General features: G+C 42.7%; 1 protein-coding gene across 4 annotated transcripts; it reads right to left on the bottom strand.

Moving 5' to 3' along the window:
* Positions 1–2,149: 2,149 nt before the first annotated feature.
* On the bottom strand, positions 2,150–21,733 carry map3k2 (mitogen-activated protein kinase kinase kinase 2). Of its 4 annotated transcripts, none has more exons than XM_061715893.1 (17): positions 21,610–21,733; positions 15,692–15,764; positions 13,707–13,825; positions 13,574–13,614; positions 13,405–13,504; positions 13,197–13,310; positions 12,574–12,670; positions 12,348–12,478; positions 11,208–11,287; positions 10,411–10,475; positions 10,238–10,330; positions 9,921–10,157; positions 9,687–9,835; positions 7,065–7,196; positions 5,601–5,730; positions 5,353–5,530; positions 2,150–3,741 (listed from the first exon to the last, which is right to left on the bottom strand). In XM_061715893.1, exons 2-17 carry the CDS (start codon positions 15,744–15,746, stop codon positions 3,522–3,524), a joined length of 1,941 nt encoding a protein of 646 aa, XP_061571877.1. In that variant the 5' UTR covers positions 15,747–15,764; positions 21,610–21,733; the 3' UTR covers positions 2,150–3,521. The 4 variants fall into 4 exon arrangements, with proteins under 4 accessions (XP_061571877.1, XP_061571876.1, XP_061571878.1 ...); XM_061715892.1 differs by having other exon boundaries at positions 12,574–12,688; XM_061715894.1 differs by lacking the exon at positions 15,692–15,764 and having other exon boundaries at positions 12,574–12,688.
* Positions 21,734–22,040: the final 307 nt, after the last annotated feature.

Below are 22,040 nucleotides of genomic sequence, written 5' to 3' on the forward strand. Positions count from 1 at the left end.
TGTTGCATTACTCCAGAATTTTGTCAAAAAATAGCAACCATTCGATGGCACCGCTGCGTCTATCGAGACCCAACCATGCATAAAATCTCCAATTTAAAAAAAAAAAGAAAAAAGAAAATAAAAAATATATATTAAAAAATTATGCGTACCACTGATATACAGATCTGATATAAACAGGCGTATTGGTCACAAACCAATTAGAATTATAAACATGGCTTCTTTTACAAGACACAGACCAAACATGTGGGATAGAAGAGTACTTTCCTGTCCGAAACAGAAGACAAATTCAATTTTTACATTTTTACATCTTTCATTATTATTTTAACGATCTCGCTCCCTAAAGTCAGAATGCTCAAGGCATTTTGGGCGCAGTGTCCAATGAGCAAATTCTGCAGTAAATGCACATTTACAGTCATACAGACCCACAAAAATCCTCTCTCTCTCTCTCTCTCACACACACACACACACGCACGCACGCACAAACACACACACACACACACCCATCCATCCATCCATCCATCCATCCATCCAGGAGTGGCAGCAGTGGCTAAAGAGAACTACAAGTAAATCTGAAGGTGAAATACTGGTACCGAAGCGTGAATCCACTGTGGTGAACGAGGCCACCTGTTGGTAGAAATGACACTTTACATTCAGTAGAGGTTTATCTCTCACACACCCTCTCTCTCACACACACACAGTAAAAATAAAAAAACAGTCTTTTAAAATGTGCAAAGAAAAGTTGGCTGAGCCGAGCTGCTCGTGACAGCCGATGAGGAACCGTGAGAAAGCATCAGTGAATCATCGATAGTGCATAACGGCGATCAAGGTTCAGCAGTGCTGGCGGCGTTCACAGCTCATCTCCTGTACCAGACAGTTTACGCCGGGCCGCCTAAAACTCTACTTTTTTCTGATATTTATTCTCTGACTTTTTTCATAGTTTTATTTGGACAGGTACCGCTGTGAAAATATATAAATTAAGGGTTAAAGATAAGTTTGTTTCCGTTTCCACAACCTGTGTGGATCCACCGGCCGATCAGACACATTGATCACGGAGCAACTAAACATCTGAACGTTTACACACAAGTGCTTTCAGAAATCCACCTGATCCTGTCTAAAGGTGCAATCAGAGGAACTCTAGTGACGCCTGGTGGCCACCGAGGGAACTACAACAGCAGCAGACCCAGGTTACTGTACGTACCAGATCCATCATCATCCATCCATCCATCTAATAATAATAATAATAATGACTTGGATTTATATAGCGCCCTTCTAGGCACCCAGAGCGCTTTACAGAAATCATTATTCATTCATACACATTCTCACCAGTGGTGGTAAGCTACATTTGTAGCCACAGCTGCCCTGGGGCAGACTGACAGAAGCGTGGCTGCCATATCGCGCCAAACGGCCCCTCCGACCACCACCAACATTCATACACATTCAAACACATTCACACGAGGCAAGGTGGGTAAGGTGTCTCGCCCAAGGACACTACGACAGCAAACTGGGAGAGAGCGGGATTCGACCACCTGAGCTACTGCCGCTCCTATTCATTCATTCATTCATTCATCCATCCATCCATCCATCCATCCATCCATCCATCATCCATCCGTCATCATCCATCCATCCATCCATCAAACCATCATCCATCCATCCATCCATCAAACCATCATCCATACATCCATCCATCAAACCATCATCCATACATCCATCCATCATCCATCATCTATTCATCAATCCATCATCCATCCATCCATCCATCCATCCATCCATCCATCCAGAGTTCAGGTCACAAGGGAAGTGTCCGGAGAATGGAGGACCTCCTCTCCTCCTCTCCTCCTCTCCTCCTCTCCTCCTCTCCTCCTCTCCTCCTCTAGCTCTTCCTAGGGAATACCACGGCTGTCCCAAGCCTTTCTAGCTGGTCCTGGGTCAGTTTTAGTACCATTGGACCCAGGAACCACCAGTACCTCACGCACTTGAGATGAGAACATTTATCCAGCTCCAAAAAGGCCCCTAAGTCTGCTGATTGCACCTTTAAAAAGCACCGGTACTCCATTCCTGCTCTGCAGAAACACAGCAGGCGAAGGGCAGCTTCTCGGTACCGCCCACTTACACCGGGATGGGACTTCTGCCCCCGTCCAGCTGCTTATTGAAATGATTCCTACTCAACATGGACCACATGTTGGTGACGAGGCCTCGGATCCGTCCGGGACATTTGAACCAACGTGATTCTGATTGGCTGCTTGATGTAGTTTGGCTAAAGCGACAAGTTAAAGTGTTGCTTCTGATTTGGCAAAGAGCGGTGGCCCCTAAATGATCCTGTAAACATCTTCAGGTGTGAATATAACCTGCAGGAGTGCATGAGGCAAAGAAAACAACAAAAAACTAAAGGAGAGCATGTGACGAGTACCTGCCGGCGAGCAGATTCAAGCGGGAGCAGATACTTCCAGATTTAAATACTCTGTTTGGTTGATCAAATATCAGAAAACTGGGAACTTGTTATTTTCAGAAGCTGAGACTCTGATTAAAAACCCTCGGCGGCGTGTCGACACTGGTCCCGTTTGGCAACTTGTCCGTTATGCATTTCAGTTTAGCGAATCTAAACCAGACACAAGCAACAGAAAGAGTGTTTGAGGGCAGATATGAGGCCGTCTGATGGCGAGACTCACGTCGTCGCTCCGTGAAAGTGAGGAAGAGTTTCACAGACATCCTCCGGACATCCTTCGCAAACAAGTCACAGGTGCTTCATTCAGACCTAAGGAAAACGATGTGGACTCGTGGGAAAGTAAAAGGACGTGTGCGCCTCCTTGAGCTGGAGTTATCCACCACTGGACGTCCAGCACGAGCACCAGCGAGACGTCCCAGCGGAGATCTGAGCGGGGAGCCGCGGCGGAGGCTCCGATCCTCGCCCACGACGACCAGAAGGCCGAGGGATATTTGGTTACCAGCTGGAGGAGCTGAAACAGCAGGTGAACGCGGCGCTGCGCCACGTCGCCCCAACAAAGGAGGAAGAGGAGGTAAAAACAGACATGAAGGCTGGAGGTGGATCAGCGGGGTGAAGGCATTTATCCCAGACTCGCTCCCACGCTCGCTAGAAAACAGAAAAGGCACACGGCAGAGACGGGGGCCGAGGAGGAGGGGGGGGATGAGCGGAGTCGTGTCGGGGGTTCTGGTCGTTAGCAGCGGGCCAGGACATCGGCGCCCCTCTGGGTTTGGCAGGAGACTACATTCTGGCGTCGGCGCGGCGCCTCACCTCCCGCAGGTCCTCGCCGTCGCCACGTCTGAAGACAGGAACCGTTCGGACGTGAAAATGAAGATCCGTCTCCGTCGCTTCAGAAAGTAAGGTGCACGTTACAGGAAACTAAATAACAAAGTCACGTCCAGGCGTCTCGTACGAACGGAGGCGCCCCATCTCCCCCCGCTGCCTCCCAGCCGGTCCAATGTGGTCTCAGCTAGAAGGGGGTGTGGCCAGGGGTGGGGATAAGGCCGTACGTGGCGGGGGGCGGGGCTTCAGTCTCCAGGGGTTAATGTACGAAGACATGCCGCAGCAGCTCGTCGGCGGACGGCCGCTGCCTGGTCTCCACGAAGATGCGCTTGAGGAACTCTCTGCAGTGGTCGGACACGTGGCCGGGCAGCACCGGGTTGGTGGGCTGGGTGGCGATCTTAAAGATGGCCGCCATGGCCTCGAACTCCGCCCACGGCGGCTGCTGCGTCAGCATCTCCACAACCGTGCAGCCGATGCTCCTGAGGACAGAAACAGCCGTGAACGACCGGACACCTCCGAGACGTGAGGGGTCTGGTGGACCCGCCAGGTCTCCGGAGCTGCTGCAGCCGTTAACCTGCCACGTACCGGCGTCTGATTGGAGTAGTGATGTTTCTGTCAGCCAATTTCAATTTAAGTTTAAGTCCAGTCTTTGGGTCGAGCTATCATTTTAGTTTTTATTAGTTTTAGTCACGTTCATTCTCCTTTTAGTCGTGTCAAGTTCCAGTCGACTAAAATTCTGAGTATTTTATTCTTATTTTAGTCAGAATTGTCCAGGACCATTTTAGTCTAGTTTTAGTCAAAGATTGTATTTAGTCAAACCCATTTTATAATTCAAACTACGTTATCCTATTATTATATAATTGTTACCTTATAGACTCAAGAATACATTCATTCCACATACAGAACTCTAATTTGAGTTTACAACATATTTATTTTTATCTTTTTCTTTTCCGACGACACATTGGGTTTTCTTTTCCACGTCTATGTAGAAAGTGTATCCAAAGATGGATCTTCTTCTTCTCCCCCCCAGAGCAGATCCCCACGTTTCTCTATGTAACTTAGTTTTTAATGGACGTGAACCTAGAGCTCTGCGTTAACGGCATCAGCCTCTAACCTGCAGCTGCATCTTCTGGATCTGATTCCCCGCTGCAGCGACTGGAATTGAGGACTAACGTCACCCAGCAGAACTAAACCAGAGAAACTACTGAAAACATGGACATTAAACCAGAGAAACTACTGAAAACATGGACATTAAACCAGAGAAACTACTGAAAACATGGACATTAAACCAGAGAAACTACTGAAAACATGGACATTAAACCAGAGAAACTACTGAAAACATGGACATTAAACCAGAGGAAACTACTGAAAACATGGACATTAAACCAGAGAAACTACTGAAAACATGGACATTAAACCAGAGAAACTACTGAAAACATGGACATTAAACCAGAGAAACTACTGAAAACATGGACATTAAACCAGAGAAACTACTGAAAACATGGACATTAAACCAGAGAAACTACTGAAAACATGGACATTAAACCAGAGGAAACTACTGAAAACATGGACATTAAACCAGAGAAACTACTGAAAACATGGACATTAAACCAGAGAAACTACTGAAAACATGGACATTAAACCAGAGAAACTACTGAAAACATGGACATTAAACCAGAGAAACTACTGAAAACATGGACATTAAGGATCTTTGGTAGAACATTTGGTCTCGTTTTGGTTAACGAAAATGAAGACACATTTTAGCAGTTTTTATTTTGCAATCTACATTTTAGTCTCGTTTTTATTTGTCTACGATATTGCATTATATATTAAATTATCGTTATCGTCACATGACCTGCATTTTCGTTGCGTCTCGTCTCGTTTTCCTCAGGTGATTAAGGTTCGTTGACGGCGATATCTAGTCATAATTTTCGTTGACGAAAGCAACTTAAGATTGGACCTGAGCCTGTTTAGAAACTGTCTTTTCACTTAATTATCATAAACTCAGCTCAAGTATCTTAAATGTCCCTAATGTCTACTAACTCTGCAGGATCAGGTGATGGCGACAGCGTCACGGGTGGCGGTCTCACCAGATGTCGGCCTTGCGGCCGTATCCCTCGCCGCTGATCACCTCTGGGCTCATCCAGTACGGGGTTCCCGTCACCGACTTGATGCCCGTCCCCGACAGACAGATGGTCTGCAGCCGCCGGCTGGCGCCGAAGTCTCCCAGCTTCACGTTCCCCACCGAGTCCCGCAGGATGTTGGCCCCTGGGTGGAGAACAGCAGCGTCAGCGTCTGCTCCCTCATTGGGCCAGCCAACGCCGCCCACCCGCCTTACCTTTGATGTCCCTGTGGACGATCATGTTGCTGTGCAGGTACGACACGCCCTCCAGGATCTGCCGCGTGTAGCGGCGCGTCACGTTTTCCGTCAGCGCTCCGTACGACTTCAGCTGGTCCTTGATGGAGCCCTGAGAGCCCAGAACAGAGATTACATACCAACAGAGTCACTACGTTTTAAGGACAGTATGTATTGCAAAGGAAAGAAAGAGAAAAAACATAAGAAATAAAGAACAGAAAAATAAACATGGTGTGATAGACTTCACTAAAATATTATATACGTAACAAGATCTGTAATTGTGACAACCGGTTGAAAACTTCTCATTAAATATTAATTATTGATACACATTTCTTGTTTGAGATTAATTAAAAAAATAATCAATTTCAATCAAAAACAGCTTAAATAATGGGGTTGATATTCAAAATTTACTTTTATGAATATAGAATTTACCTAATAAAATATAGAGGTTGACAATAGTGCAATTTTTTTCTCTTTGAATTCAAAATAAGTAATAACATTTTTCCCTTCTATGTTGATTTATATGTTGTTTTGCACAGTATGTAGTTCCCAAGTTCTTTCCAAAACGTACTAGTATATGAGCAACCATAGAACAGGTGAGTTACACCTTCAGGTTCAGCTTTACAAAAGGTAAACTTGTTATCAATATCAGGACATCTTGAAATATATGTTTTAGATGGATAAAAACTTTTTCTTGCATTATAAAAACATTCTCTAACACGTTTATTAATACATTTTTTAGTCAAGATGTCAATACCATTTATATAAAGGGTGTTAACAGCTGTATGTTGCACATTCTGTGTTTTGTAGCCTAAGTATGGGGGAAAAAAGGGAAAAAAAAACAAACAAAAAAAACCTCTAGTATGTCCATTTCTGCTGCTGCTCTCTAATGTGGACGTTTCTCTATATATCAACAGGTGGAACGGACTGGATAACTCCACCTTACACAGGGAAGTCAGGGGAAACCACATGATCTGTGATCATATTTAAGTGAATAATGACAGGTTATATTATTATTTATTTAAACTTATATTCCTGCGTCTTTGTATTGAATTTGTCTGCTCTTTTTTGTAACAAAAAACCAACAAAATATATATACTGTGTGTGTATGTATATATATATATATATATATATATATATATATATATATATATATAAATAAAACAAAAAAAAAAACCCCACCAAATTATTTAGGGGGGCTTCAGTCCCATAAAATAAGCCTCCCGACACCAATGAGGACCACTTATCAGAAAGGTATAAATCAGCATTTATCACCAATCAGACGCCCAACTCTGCTGCAGATGCTTCTCTAAGAGCACGTTCAATAAAGTTGTTCATCCGACTACAATCAGATGATTCTACTTATATGTATTTGCACAAACATCAAGCTAAATTAGAGGATAGAGGCGGGGGAACTTCTGCCCTGGGCCGTTCATGAGCACTCACGCCGGGCATGTACTCCATGAAGATGGAGAGCGTCCGCTCCAGGGTGTCCCGCAGGCAGCCGTAGTACTGGACGATCCGCTCGTGACACAGGTTCTTCAGCAGCTGGATCTCACACTCCAACGCGCTCACCTCCTGCAGGAGGAGACACACGACTTAGTTCTCCGGGTCCAACGGTTCCGCTCAGGATGCTGGACCTCCACACGGGCCGGGAGTCAGAGCCCATACGCACTAGGGATGGGCGGTATGGACTAAAACATTTATCACAATAATTTCTGGCATTTATCCCAATAACGATAAAAAAAAAAAAAAAAATACCAATTCAACTCCATCTTTTTAACTATAAATCTATCACCCCATTCAGTCTTTGGAGCTCCCAAATCACTGCTCTAAAAGAATACTAAATTCTACTAAACGTCATCAATGGAAATTTATCGTTCTTTCTTTCTTTCAGGCTAATTTCTTTCTTTATTTCTGGCTCATAGCTTTCTTTCTTTCTGGCTCATTTATTTCCTTCCTTCCTTCCTTCCTTCCTTCCTTCCTTCCTTCCTTCCTTCCTTCCTTCCTTCCTTCCTTCCTTCCTTCCTTCCTTCCTTCCTCCCTCCCTCCCATTTTTGGTATCCAAACTACATCATAGTCTACTTGGCTTTTTTTTTTTTACTATATCTCTCTAGGTAGAAAATGCTGTGAGACGGGAAAACCGGGCTTGCCTGCACTGACTGAAGGAACAGCTGGGTCTGAAAGAAATGCTGGTCAGAAGAAGATGAAGTGCAGGACTGTCTCAGAAAATTAGAATATTGTGATTTTCTCTAATGCAATTATAAAAACAAAAATGTCATACATTCTGGATTCATTACAAATCAACTGAAATATTGCAAGCCTTTTATTATTTTAATATTGCTGATCATGGTTTACAGCTTAAGAAAACTCAAATATCCCATCTCAAAAAATTTGAATATTCTGCAAATCTTAATCTTAAACTGTAAACCACAATCAGCAATATTAAAATAATAAATGGCTTGCAATATTTCAGTTGATTTGTAATGAATCCAGAATGTATAAAAAAATTTTTTTTTTTTAATTGCATTACAGAAAATAAAGAACTTTATCACAATACACACACAACAGGAAGGATCTTTACCAGCCGTCACCAACTCACCACCAGCTCATACTGTACATTAATAATGGATGAATTTTGAGTTTTGAGGAAACTAAACAAATGGCTTCAACAAGAAAAGTCATATGTTTAATCTTAACAGGAATAAAAAAGTAAAATATGGGGTAAGGGAACTGTCGAATTTGTGCACATAAATCAAATGTGTGCATATTATTCTACAGTTATGCATAAATAAAAAATGTAAATATTTGTCAAATCATACATATAGTGTGTATTTTTTACTCTGTAATCCATGTTCATAATCTTCTAATCACAGAGAAAATACACTACATATTATATGTATGATTTGACTTAAATGTTTACATTTCTATTTATTTATGCACAAATGTAGAATATGCACACATTTGATTTATGTGCACAAATTCAATTAACAGTTCCCTTACCTCCATAGTAAAATACAAAAGCATCCCACACAATTACATCACTATAAAAACTATTCATATATAATATTAAAAAATACAATGCACACAGTATTTGTTGTTTATCTTTATTTAATGAACAACATCATTTGTGTAGCAGGCTCGGCCTCAGGCAGGCTGACAGGTTTCAGGACCATCTAAAAAGGGAAAAAGGAGAAAACATGGATGGAGCAAAATTAATGCAGGCATAGAAAACATCACAATGGTCAAAATTGTACCATTTGTGTTTGTGTTGTACATTGTACTCACACACACACAATCATCACAACAGCCTGCCAAATTGCATTATATTTACGTTGCACTGCAAAAACTCAAAATCTTACCAGGAATATTTGTCTTATTTCTAGTTAAAATGTCTCATTTTTAGTCAAAAAATCTCATTACACTTAAAACAAGAGTATTTACCAAAAAAATTACTTATTTGACAATTTTCACCTGTTTCAAGTACATTTTCACTTGAAATAAGTAGAAAAATCTGCCAGTGGGACAAGATTTATCTTCACATTACAAGCAAAAAAATCTTGTTCCACTGGCAGATTATTTCACAAGCAGGCAGGCACACACACACACACACACGCATTGTTCGTCCCATCTCAAAACCATCAACTGCCTTATAAAAATACCAGTAGCAATGTTAGTGTATGACAACTTCTTCATAATTAACAGTACTGTCAGCTTCACAGCTAAAGTTGCTGAACTTACCTCAGATTCGTGTTGTTTCTCCGGGGGAGGCAGCGGAAAAAAAGTAAACAAAGCAGCGCATGGACGTGTCTTTGAAGCTGGTTTGTGGATGCAGCTCTCTCTACCTGACCACTCGTTCAGGTGCTTCCTCGAGTTCTTACATCCAACTGCCGAGACATGTCGTTCCCGAACCACTTTTTTTCTTTGAAATATCCATTTTGTCCCTCTTTGTCAGAGCAATGTTGCCACTCTGATCAATGGTAAACCGCCAAAACGGAAGTGGACTGCTTAGAGGGGAGGAGTTTAGGAAGTAGAGCGGAAACGGCTCGTAAACTTGTCTATACGCACCTTGCTGGTCTCCGGGCTCTCCGGGTCGAACTGGACCTGCTTGACGGCCAGCTCGCGGCCGGTATCTGCATCGTAACACAGGAAAACGCGGCCGAACGCCCCCTGACCCAGGAGCTTCCCGAGCCTCCAGTTGGTGGGGGCGCGTGGAGCTGGGTGCACAGAGACATGACTGGTGAGACCTGAGCGGAGACGCCGCTCTGCCTCCACCTGCCCGTTAACCCTGGACGGACTCACAGCGGCTGGGCGGACTGATGTCCATGACCGACAGAGTGGGAGCGGCCGGCGGGTTGGGGTTGGGCTCGATGTCGCTGCCCCGCCGCCTCCTGCCGGGCCCGGGGGCCTCCTCCAGGTCGGGGGTGAAGACGCTGCTGCCGCTGCTGGTGCTGGGCGACTGCTCCGTGGGGCTGAAGCTGACGGGCGAGCGGAAGCCGTGGACCTGCGTCCGCCGGGCCCGAGGGAAGGTCTTCCTCCCTGAACAGACGAGACCAGCACCTGTGATAAGCAGCTGAAACCGTGACGCCACCGCCGTGCCGGCAGGAGGAAACACCCACCGTCGCTGTAGTCCTGCAGGCCGAAGGGAATGCCGTATCTGCGAGGATACGTCCCCCCCTTCCCCGACTTCTCGAACACGGGGATGTCGTACTCTGCCGGAGAAAGGGAGGAGGATTCATGAGGAGAGGAACCAACACAAGCAGCATTCTGCGGTAGAGATGAATAAATAAACCTGGAAAGTCCTGGTGGTTGTCGGGGTAACTCTGTGCTCTGGGCATCCTGGACTTGGGGTAATCACTAAAACAAATACAGGAGGGAAAGAAAAAAACAACGGTCAGATTTTAAAGCTGCTCTCGTGTGATTCACACTCACAAAACATGTTTTAAGAAATGAAATACTGAAATACTGCCTAGGGCTGGGCGATATATCAAGATTTTAATACATATCGATATATTTTCAAACGTGATATGGTACGAGACAATATCGTTTATATCGGTTTTAAAAAAAAAAAATAGATTTTTTTTTTTATGATTTTGATATAGCTTATTTTGTAACAAATTGACTTGAATGTTTTATTTGAGATTTGCACAAATGTTTTGTTATTTGCACAACTGTGAACCTCAGTGGAAAAGTCTGCCTGTTACTTTATTTTAATTTAATTGTTATGCAGGAAAGGGATATTTGTTTTATTTTATTCAAGAAGCATTTTTATTCTCTATATGCAGGCAGTTTATTTTTATTTCATTTGTTTTATACATTTTGATATTGTGCAGACCTCTGTTAATAAAGGAACCTGTGTGACATTTGGCACGAGGCTTTGTATTAAAACTGACTGTTTTTTTAAGGGTTTGCCTCAGAAAAAATGAAGCTAACAGAGATGCTAACAGAGATGCTATGCTATAATGCTTTGGGGGAAACCCCAATTATGGCACAGAAAAAATATCGATATATATCGAGTATTGCCATTCAGCTAGAAAATATCGAGATATGACTTTTGGTCCATATCGCCCAGCCCTAATACTGCCTCACCTGTCCAGCGGGCTGTCCAGAGACGGACAGCTGCCAGACGCTGAGTTCTCCGGGCTGCTCATGGACAGCGGGTCCAACATCTGGAGGACAGACAAACACCAACGTTTACAATGCAGAACCATCACAGACTTCTTGCTTCCTGTCAATCATCTTAGACATGTGTATATTTTTATGCAAAACTAAAATATATTTTTTTCGAGTGGTTTAACCCTTTATGAGCTACCATAGAAAAAGTCCGCCTAAGCATACTTTTACATTTCTGCATGCTGTACTGCCATTTTATGGAGTATTTTTATTTGCTATGCATCAAAACAACCCATATAAGCCAATCTTTAATAATCTGTATGTTACAAGTCCATACTAACTAAATACATTTCTAAAAAGTGCAAATAACTACCAAGTAAATCGTTTTTTAAATTTTACACATATTTTTCTAAATACAGAAATCCCACAGCTAGACCATCAAAAACGTTAATGGAAAAAAGTAACACTGAAGCCTTTCAGACCTCAGGAAATTTATCTGGAATTAATTCAGACTTTAGTTTTTGAGATATATCATTTTACAATATCGCGTCTAGATATCACGTCTTCATCCGGCACTGAAAAACTTGGCTCACGAAAGATCGGCGAGTAATCTTTTGTGAAAATCTCTGATAAAAAGCACGAACAAGAGCGCAAATTCAAACTGACTAGTTTCCCGGGGGAATGACGTCACCTCCCTTTTCGCGGGAAGGGGATTGGAAAAATACACGATGATGTATGTGTCAACGTACATCAACGTAGGACGAGCTGTGAACACGTACCGGATCTATAAATAACCCGCAATGGCAATTATGAAGATTTCAGCAATTTTACTGGATTTATTATGTGATTTTTCCAAACGATTTAATGGATTAAAACTCTGGGACACTAAATGCAGGATATGGAAGTGAAACTCTTCCTGTTTAACTTGCAAAAATAATGATTGCCCTATTTTATTTGGTTGCATTGGTACATACATTTTGAAAATCAATATGCAAACGGGAGCGCCGGTGCTCCAGACGGTCATAAAGGGTTAAACAGCTCAATTGTGTAGCAGCTTTTATTTTGAAAAAGGAGGTTTCCACATTCTGGTGCAGGAGCCCTGTTCTCCGTCCCTACCTGGTCCATGCTCTCGGGGATGAACTCGCCCTCACTGTTGATGCTGGTGAAGGAGCCGTTCCTGGCCACCTGCTGGAGCGCGTCGGGGATGTATCCCGGGGGAGGAGAGCTGCGGTCGGTGGAGTGGGAGCCTGAGGCCAGCGGAGAAGAGAAACCAGAGTCACTCAGAAAGGAAAACAGAACGATCCGTTTCCTCCTCAGAAAGTCAGCGGGAGCCGTGACTCACCTATCACAGCCAGCATCCTCTTCCCGTCCGAGAGCCTGAATCCGGTGTTGTCCAGCTCCTCATGGGACGGTAACAGGTCCATGTTGGAGGAGGAGTTCTGGAGGTACAAAACACACTATATATCTTTAATGACAAATGTCTGAACTTCTATGAGCTGATATGAAAAGTTATCCAGGACAGCGCTTCATCCGTCCGTCTGCAGTTTTCTTTGAGGACTCCGGGCTTCGCGCCTCTCTCCCCTCGACTTGTTAAACCCGGGTTTCATCCTGCGACAGCTCCTGAGATGCTTCAGAAGTTTGCTCACGTTTAGCGTTTATAACGTTTATATTCGTGGCATCTCTGGAAAACTCAGCCCTGCATCATGAGCAGGTTCTCCTGCGGGGAATTTCCAGCCTCGAAAAACGAGGCTATGATCATATTTGCCAACATAATACTAAAGGGAGATAAGTGACTCCACCCACCCACTCACCTGGGAAACAGCTGGTGCTCAGATGTAAATACTCCCCGATACACTGAGTATTCCTGATGCTTATAATCACCATGATTTCCTCTTGTGTTTCTACGGTGCGAAGACATCGAATTCGGGGTGAACTGAGTGAACTGAGAGCGTGGGAGCTGCTGACCTGAGAGGACACCTGGAGCACCAGGAGGATCTTCAGGCTCTTCATGTGAACGCTGCGATCCAGCAGCTCGACGGCCTTGTCCAGGTCGTCCTGGGTCGTCAGGGGAATCACCAGCTTCAAGAGGAAACACAAACTACAGTGTAGATGTCCCTCTCTTTAATACGCCAGTCGATACCAGTCGTGTTACTTCCATCTTCCAGAGCCGTACCTCGTTGTTGGTGTAGTGGAGGTCCATCGTCTGTCCAAAAGCCACTTTAGCCTTCGCTCTCAGGTCCTCCAGCTTGACGGGTCGCGGGAACTGCAAGATCCTGCAGAGAAGAAGAGACGTCAGGATTGCACGGACCACCTTAGAGCGAAGTGTCACAACGAAACCTCACCTCTTCTCCCCTTTGAACTCGAACTTCACTCTCACGTCATTCTGACGGAAACGAGAGTCAGAGTCAGCAAACATTCACACCAGCACTTGATTTGGATGTGTAAGACTCTGGGTGGGGGCTGTGCAGGGCTCACCTGGTTCTTGGGGGACGAGGCTTTGGGTTTGCCCAGGTCTGACAGGAACGGTGCAGGACGGCTGGAACGTTGCAGTTCGGCCAGGTCCTGCATGATCGAGTTCAGGGCCTCCTGCTCATCTGAGGGACAACACATCGCACATTAGGCAACATAGTTCACACTTAGAACTGATTAAACCGAGTGCTAAAAATAAAAACTCCCACAAATCCAGACAGACTTCGCTGTTCAAGTCTTCATTTTCAGGTGAATTTGACTAGAAGCAAACAGATTCTACAAAACGGCAATTACACTTCGTTTGCCCTTGTTAGCAGATTATTTAACAATAATGAAGCTAATAAGAAAAGCAAAGAAAAAAAATCAATGTGGGTAATACTAATATACCATGAGTGCTTCCATAGGATTCAAGAGACAAGTGCTGCTAATCATCAGGTCCGTTAACCGACCACCGGCGGGCGTGCAGACTTTTATAAAAGCAGACGTTTTAGCACATTTTTTTTCCCCCTAGCATTCAGGTGTTTATGCAAAACCAAGAGGAAAAAGACATGAAAGGAAGTTGAGAAGCAACCACATCTGTGCACATCAGTCTGGGAAGCAATGAGCTCTACATGGGAACGATCGCTCCCAAGTGGAAAACACACAAGACAGCTGCCAATCCTCCCAAGAGTGGAGCCCCAGCAGACCTCCTCCCAGGTCGGACCACACAAGGCTCAGAGAAATACTAAATTATTTAAAGTGCCTCATCTGAGACTCTTCAAGCGCCACTGAGACGTTACGAGTCCATCACCGTTTTCAAACTGGATGGAATCTACTCCCTTTACCATCCACTTACTGCAGGTCAGGTTGTGGCGAGGACGTAGCACGGGGAAAACAACTATGCAGCACACACAAAACTTAGAAGGTTTTATATACTGTTCTTTGTCTAGGGCAGAGTTGGGTAGTAACGAGTTACATTTACTCCATTACATTTACTTGAGTAAGTTTTGGGAAATTTTGTACTTTTACGAGTAGTTTTGAATCACTATACTTTTTACTTTTACTTGAGTAGATTTGTGAAGAAGAAACTGTTACTCTTATACTTCCGCTACATTAGGCTACGTTGAGCTGTTACTTTTCTTTTATCCCTTTTATCCGCGTACGCGTCAATCTCACGACATCACTGAGTGATTCTTTGGGAAAAATGTTTGTTTATGCATGTTTTGTCACATACACAGACTCAAACACACAAACACACACAGAGTTTACATGAGTTCATGGTTCTGGTTCTGCCTGCGGAGCCTGGTTAAAAAAGAAAAGTACAAAGGCTTGAAATTTTAATTTATTTATTCTGTTATTATTTTATTATTTATCAAAGTACTTGAATTTACTTTAAGATTATTTTAATTTAAGCTATTTTTTTATGAATTTTAATTTATTTTATTATTTTATTGATTTAATTTGCCTGAAGATGATTATTTTGTCTGTTTGAATGGTTGTGTTAAAAAAATAAATCAGACGTTACTCAACAGTTACTCAGTACTTGAGTAGTTTTTTCACCAAGTACTTTTTTACTTTTACTCAAGTAATTATTTGGATGACTACTTTTTACTTCTACTTGAGTCATATTATTCTGAAGTAACAGTACTTTTACTTGAGTACAATTTTTGGCTACTTTACCCACCTCTGGTCTAGGGTTGCATTTTTGCTGAATAACAAGACCCATGAGTGTGTTTTTACGCTAATACATAGTTGAAATAAAGAGAAAAGAGCTTTGGGACTTTACAAAACATTTTAAATAGGGAAAGAAAAAAAGACTCGTCAGTTCAGACCTGCAGGAGTTGCCCATGGCAACCACTGACACACTCCTCACAAGGGATTACGTGCTTATCACTGGGCCATTGTTCAGAGACGGCAGAATAAAAAAACATTCCTTCAGTCCTGTGTTTGAGAAAAGGCTGAGTCGGCTAACTGCCATAAGTCACGATGTCATAAAGTACTTGTATACATACCCATCATCGTGACACGCCGATTGACCCAGGAGGCCAGGAAAGAGGATTCTCCCATCAAAGGGATTCCTTTCTCCTGTAAGATCAAAAAGACGACATAAATCCCGACACACAGCTGAAGGAGACACAAGTAGAAAAGCCTGAAGCGGCTGGATGATCGGCAACTCTCTAATCAGCGAGTGTGAGTCAGGCGTTACCTGCACGGCTGCAGACGGAGACCACAACAACTGGAAACCTTTGCTCTTGACTTTTTTTGTTTTTAGAAAGTTAAACGAGACACATTTAATCAGTTCTGGTTTCTGCTTCAGCTCAGAAATTAGTTTTACTAAACTTTGTTGTGATGAAACTCTTGATGACAAGTCATGGCTGAATGCAGAAGGAAGTTCAGGTCATTGCTCAACTGCTCAGCTGATAAGTTTACAGGGAACACATCCATGACAACGTGATTTCTGTTTAACATGTTTTACATTTACAAAAAGGGAGCAGAAAAATGTCATCCATTTCTAAATGTACTTATTTTATGGTGATGCCTCTCCTCATCACTTAAAAGGACTAATTAGGATTGTTGCATCAATTCCGTGTCGGTTTCATGACATTTAACAGTTTAAATTTATTACAACTTCCAAGAACAAGCTGGCCTTTTCTGGCTCCTTTTACATTACCCGTGGCTCATTCGATTTTCCAGAAGGTTTATTTTATCATGAGGTTAGAGTTATGTAGCAGCGCTATTCCAGTGAGTCATACTGAGGGGTTATGTTTTCCAACATTTTGTCCAAGCCCAGCGTTTTCCTCCGCCATCAAAACTAAACTCCATAACTAAAACCACAAACATGTGGTCAAAATGTTTTACCAGTCATGATTGTACCACAGTAGGATATAAAAATGTTTGTGAAACCAGAAATTCAAACTGAAAACACAATCTGGAATATCATCGACTGATAAACCAGAGGGCAAATCCAGATTAACCTAGCAAACATGAGTTTAACCAAATGAAATGACTCAGAGGCAACGGCTCTGTTCTTGTTTATTTCTATCAGCCGATACCTAGTATTGATCCGACACCACTGATGTGTGGAAGAGACTGAAGGATTCAGGCTCAAGTTGAGCATTACTTTCCCACAAAGACACTTGCCATGCGAGTTACCACACAGTCTCTTAATTAGCAATTAAGGCAACACAGTGGCTTGTTGGACAACACTACGAAGGTTCCTCGTTCAGATCCTGGCAGGGGCCTTTCTCTGTAGAGTTTGCACAGAAGGTCCAGTTTTTGGGACTGTGGCTTCCTCCTGCAGTCCATCTCTAAACTTCCCACAGTTTGTGTTCTCCTGCTTTCACCTGAAGAGTCCTCCAGCAGAGGTGTGACGCTGACAGGAATTACAGATGTTCCGCTTTTCCTTTCTGATATCGATTCCTATACCTGGCCTTTGGGTACCAGCCAATAGCGAGTACTGCTTAGATACATAGAAGTATCCGTTCACCAAAGATCACCCAGGGTTGCATGTCGAACCTGAGAAACTTTGCCACGACTTCAGATGCTCTGGTGGTCAGTGAAATCCAACATTTTCTATGACCAACACGGGCTGATCATCTAGAAAGAAATCCTTCTATAGTTTTGTCCATCATTGTTCTGGACCCTTGCACAGGGAGCCTGGCACCATTTTCATAGAAGGATTTTCCAAAATAATATAAAGAGATATTAAGAGATGTTAACAATTAATCGATTTTAGATTTAATGTCGAAAAGAAATTACTTGATTAAATAAATCAATTAACAGTTAATCAGCGTTTTATCATTGGGCTGTGTTCCGTGAATGTAATGCTGATTTAATGTCTTGGCGCGGTACACAGCCAAGAAAGCAGAGCTGAAAACACGGCTAGCCACAAAAAACGTAGCTCTAACAACAGATTGTTGGACTTCCTTAACAATAGAAAGTTACATCACAATAACATGCCACTACATACAAGCTCAAAACAGTGGGACATTTTCTCTTAAAACGGTATTTTATTTTAAAATAAAAGGCATTTTCGTTTAAAATAGAGGCATTGTCTCTGCCCCCAAGCTGTTGCTCTGATGAAGTCTCATCACTCAGTCTCAAAGTAATCAATCACTGTGCAATAATAACAATAATAACCATAATCATATGCTGTAACAATGCACCTTTCAATAACCATGTCTACATCATACTGATGCACCTTTCACTTTTTTTTAAAATTGTAAATACGTTAATAAGAGCTGTCATTTGTCTATTTACTGTACAGTGAGCAAAAATAACCGAGTCAAATTCCCTGTCTTGTTTGACCTAACTTAGTCAATAAACCTGATTCTGAACATCCTAAAAACCATATAAAGATAAAAATAAAAAAATAAAAAAAATTAAAATACAAAAGTGCAGTGCCATCAATAGAATTATATGAATAGAAAAAAATAAGTGTTATGAAATATTGCATGCATGCATGGATGGATGGATGGATGGATGGATGGATGGATGGATGGATGGATGGATGGATGGATGGATGGATGGATGGATGCAGATCTCACAATCAGTACCAACAGACTGAAGATGGTGAGGGATTTAAATGTAAGTCAACGTTGGTTCTTCTGATGAGCAGTTCTTTGGATGTTGATTCAGATTCAGACGACTTTATTAATCCCTTTGGGACGGACATCTCCATCTCACTCACTCAGTCAGCGCTCTCATATACAAATCAAACAGCCCAAAATCCAAACACCCATATAAAGATTAAAGATTAAAAGATAAAAAAAAAAAAAATCATAATAATAATAAAAAGTGCAGTGCCATAGAATTATATGACTAGAATAAGAATCAGCTCTATTGGCCAGACAGGGAATTTGTCTTCAGTTGTTCGGCTCACTGAACCCAGATTTAAATAATTGCAAACAGTAATAGACAAATGAAAAGAAAAGAAATAATTGTTACGAAATATTGCAAAGTTATTGATGATGAGAGTCCAAGATCTCATCGATAAGGTAGTGACGTAAATCTGTCAACTCCATCAGGTCGATGGGAAACCTCCGAGTTGTGCATATCTAGTAGATGTTGTCCTGCTTCGTGACAAGGATGTAATTAACAACAACATGCATAATTAGTAGGGGTGTAACAATATATCGTGCCACGAACTTTCGCGATACAAAAACGGCACGATATGTGTCGTGAAGGTGACAAACTGTAGCGCGATATTGGATTATTAATATTAATATATTGTGTTTACTAGTAACATCGTATTGGTGCAGCGGGATCACGTGACGACCTCGACCCGCGGACCAAAATCTGACTACGCTCAGAAGAAACTAGTACCGTTTTGGTCCCGATCACGGGACTCTTGAGGGGTTTTGAGCTCTGAAGTTTTATTATAAGGTGAGCATGAATCAATCTGTTTTATGATGTAAAGATTGTGTCGTCCCCAAGGGTGGGAGGATGAAACGATAACGGGGTTCACCTTACGGCCTCAGGCTGGAGCAGGTGAAGCTCTCAGCTCTGGCACAAGATAAATAACAGTCATGTTGCATTTGGAGTTTGGGACTTTTCATAGTTTGTTTATTTACTTTAATTATTTATTTAATTTTAGTTGTTACATTTCTGGAAAAGAAAAAAGTCAAATCATACATGAGAGAAACTATTCAGTTTGTGGCAAAATATTTTTACTTGTATGAAACTGAAGATGCATAATGCAAACCTGACATTTACTTTTAGTTCAGTTTGTGGAAAATGGTTGGCCTGGCTTTCTCTTTAAGACTTAAACAGTTATAAAGCATTACAAACGGGAACAATAAGGCAAACGCACAGCATTGTTTTGTATTTTGTGCCTTTCAAATAAAAGACCATTTTTTCCAGTCATATGTTCCTCATTCAAGGTTGTTAAAAGGAACCCTGGCTATTAAGACATGTAGGTCTTAAAAGATAAATGTTGGTATCAATTATAACAATGTGATATAAAAAACCTTTTTGATGTCTTCGTTTTTATAAAATTTGAAAATATAATTTAACTCGTAGGTCGCCATTGTTGTTTACACCGCAATGCATTCTGGGTAGTGACGTCAGACGGTGGCACCTGCTAGCCCCCGTCCACTGTTTTGACACCCAGAAACAGATGAAAACACAGCTAAACAGGTGACGGCGCACCAGAAACACAGATCAAAACACAGCTAAACATTAAGGTGACGGCGCACCTACAAAAAAGTAAAAAAAAAAAAAGAAAAAAAGTACAGCCCCATAAAGCATGAACTACGTTTCAACTAGCAGATAGCCGATGCTACAATAAAAACCCCAGCCAGATCTGGCGTCATTTATTAAATAAAGATGTTCTTGCCTATTTGACGCGAAGTCTGCGCCTCCCGTTTCGTCAAAGTCCCGGGCCAGTCCCCTCAGCCTCTGGTCTGTCATCAAACGGTGGACCCAGCACCGAGGCCGGTTTGAGGGGGGCGGCAGGGGTGGGCTATGCCCACCCAAACGTGCATCCTGTCCCCCGCTGCCACTGCCCATCCCGGCGAGAGCGGAGAGCGGATGGCGGTGCGCTGCAGGCTCTAGAGCCACGGCTACGCCGTCTACGGCCGTTGACGCTGTAGCCTACGCCGTTGGCGCCGTAGCCTACGCCGTTGACGCCGTAGCCTAATGCACTGGTAAGATGCGCAAGACTTTGATCATTTTTGCAGATCTCCCGTGCATCACAGAACTTTGATCCAGTTTGCCTGAACCCGGACGTCTTATGGGCTCCCTCGTCAGCCTCCAGGGCCGGGAGAGTGCTGCTCATCTATGTTTTAGATACCTGTCCCAGTTAAACTAACGCTGCTTATCTTCCCAGAGCCACCGGTCTACGTCATCGCCCCCAGAATGCATTGCGCAGGTAAAACATGGCGCCTCCCGCATATGTGATAAACATTGTAGATTTTTAAAGCAATTAGATTATTTTATGTGTTTCTAACAACATATTTTAGTATAAGAGAACAATTGTGGCTAATTAGGGACTACAAGTCTTAATAACCAGGGTTCCTTTTAAAAAAATACTGCTATAATATCGTATCGTATCGTTATCGTGACCTCAATATCGTGTATCGTACTGTATCGTGCCGTGACATTAGTGTATCGTTACACCCCTATCGTGACATTAGTGTATCGTTACACCCCTATCGTGACATTAGTGTATCGTATCGTGACATTAGTGTATTGTTACACCCCTATCGTGACATTAGTGTATCGTACCGTGACATTAGTGTACCGTATCGTATCGGGACATTAGTGTATCGTATCGTGACATTAGTGTATCGTTACACCCCTATCGTGACATTAGTGTATCGTACCGTGACATTAGTGTACCGTATCGTATCGTGACATTAGTGTACCGTATCGTATCGTGACATTAGTGTACCGTATCGTATCGTGACATTAGTGTATCGTATTGTGACATTAGTGTATCGTTACACCCCTATCGTGACATTAGTGTATCGTACCGTATCGTGACATTAGTGTATCGTTACATTAGTGTATCGTATCGTGACATTAGTGTATCGTTACATTAGTGTACCGTATCGTGACATTAGTGTATCGTACCGTGACATTAGTGTATCGTACCGTGACATTAGTGTATCGTTACAACCCTAGTAATTAGTCTTAAATTAACTTTATTAACAGCACCAGCTGGACCGGAAGTTAACAACTGTTGATAGCAGATTTGTCATTGCGGGGTTTACCAACACATGTCCACCAATTATCAATCATCTTGTGTGGCATCGAGTCAGTTAAAGTGGTATATTGGGAGTTTATGTGGGGAATCTGAGACAATAACAGAGCAAACAGAGCCAACAGGGAGCGAGCTAAGCTAACTGCTAGCCCATCAAACCGATCCAAGCTCCCCCTGCTGAGCCCGGCCCGGCAGAGCGAGCACAGCCGCTGCGGGGAGCCTCACCTGAGGGCTGGTCCCGGCTCCGGTGTCGGGGCTCCGGTCTTCTAATCGACAGCTTTCATTTTGTACTTTGCACCTGGTTAGCGGCGGCTTCGCTCGTCGCCGAGCGGCTGGTCCGTCAGGCTGGCCGCTGGCACCGGAAATGCATCGCTCTTCTGCCAGAATAAAAGCGCCGAAGGACTTTATTAATGAAAAAGGCCTTATCGTATTTTATTTTGACAACATTCTTCCGGAAATTGGGTTTTTTTTTCTCCGAAATGATCGGCAAGTCAAGCAAAATACGACCTGATGCGGTCAAAATAGAAAAGAATAGAATAGAACAGAACAGAATAGAATAAATAAATATAGAACAGATTAGAATAGAACAATAGAATATAACAGAATAGAACAGACTAGAATAGAACAATAGAATATAACAGAATAGATTAGAATAG

Source organism: Cololabis saira, chromosome 24 (assembly GCF_033807715.1).
Source record: "Cololabis saira isolate AMF1-May2022 chromosome 24, fColSai1.1, whole genome shotgun sequence".
In the NCBI taxonomy this organism is placed as follows: Eukaryota; Metazoa; Chordata; class Actinopteri; order Beloniformes; family Belonidae; genus Cololabis; species Cololabis saira.

What these genes read in the sequence shown, in the direction of transcription:
- map3k2 (XM_061715892.1), bottom strand. Translation starts at nt 15,746, where the DNA reads ATGGGAGAATCCTCTTTCCTGGCCTCCTGGGTCAATCGGCGTGTCACG. An exon ending in CCTCGTCCCCCAAGAACCAG is followed by an intron (nt 13,615 to 13,706) that starts GTGAGCCCTGCA and finishes CGTTTCCGTCAG; the next exon opens with AATGACGTGAGAGTGAAGTT. An exon ending in TCCACTACACCAACAACGAG is followed by an intron (nt 13,311 to 13,404) that starts GTACGGCTCTGG and finishes TTCCTCTTGAAG; the next exon opens with CTGGTGATTCCCCTGACGAC.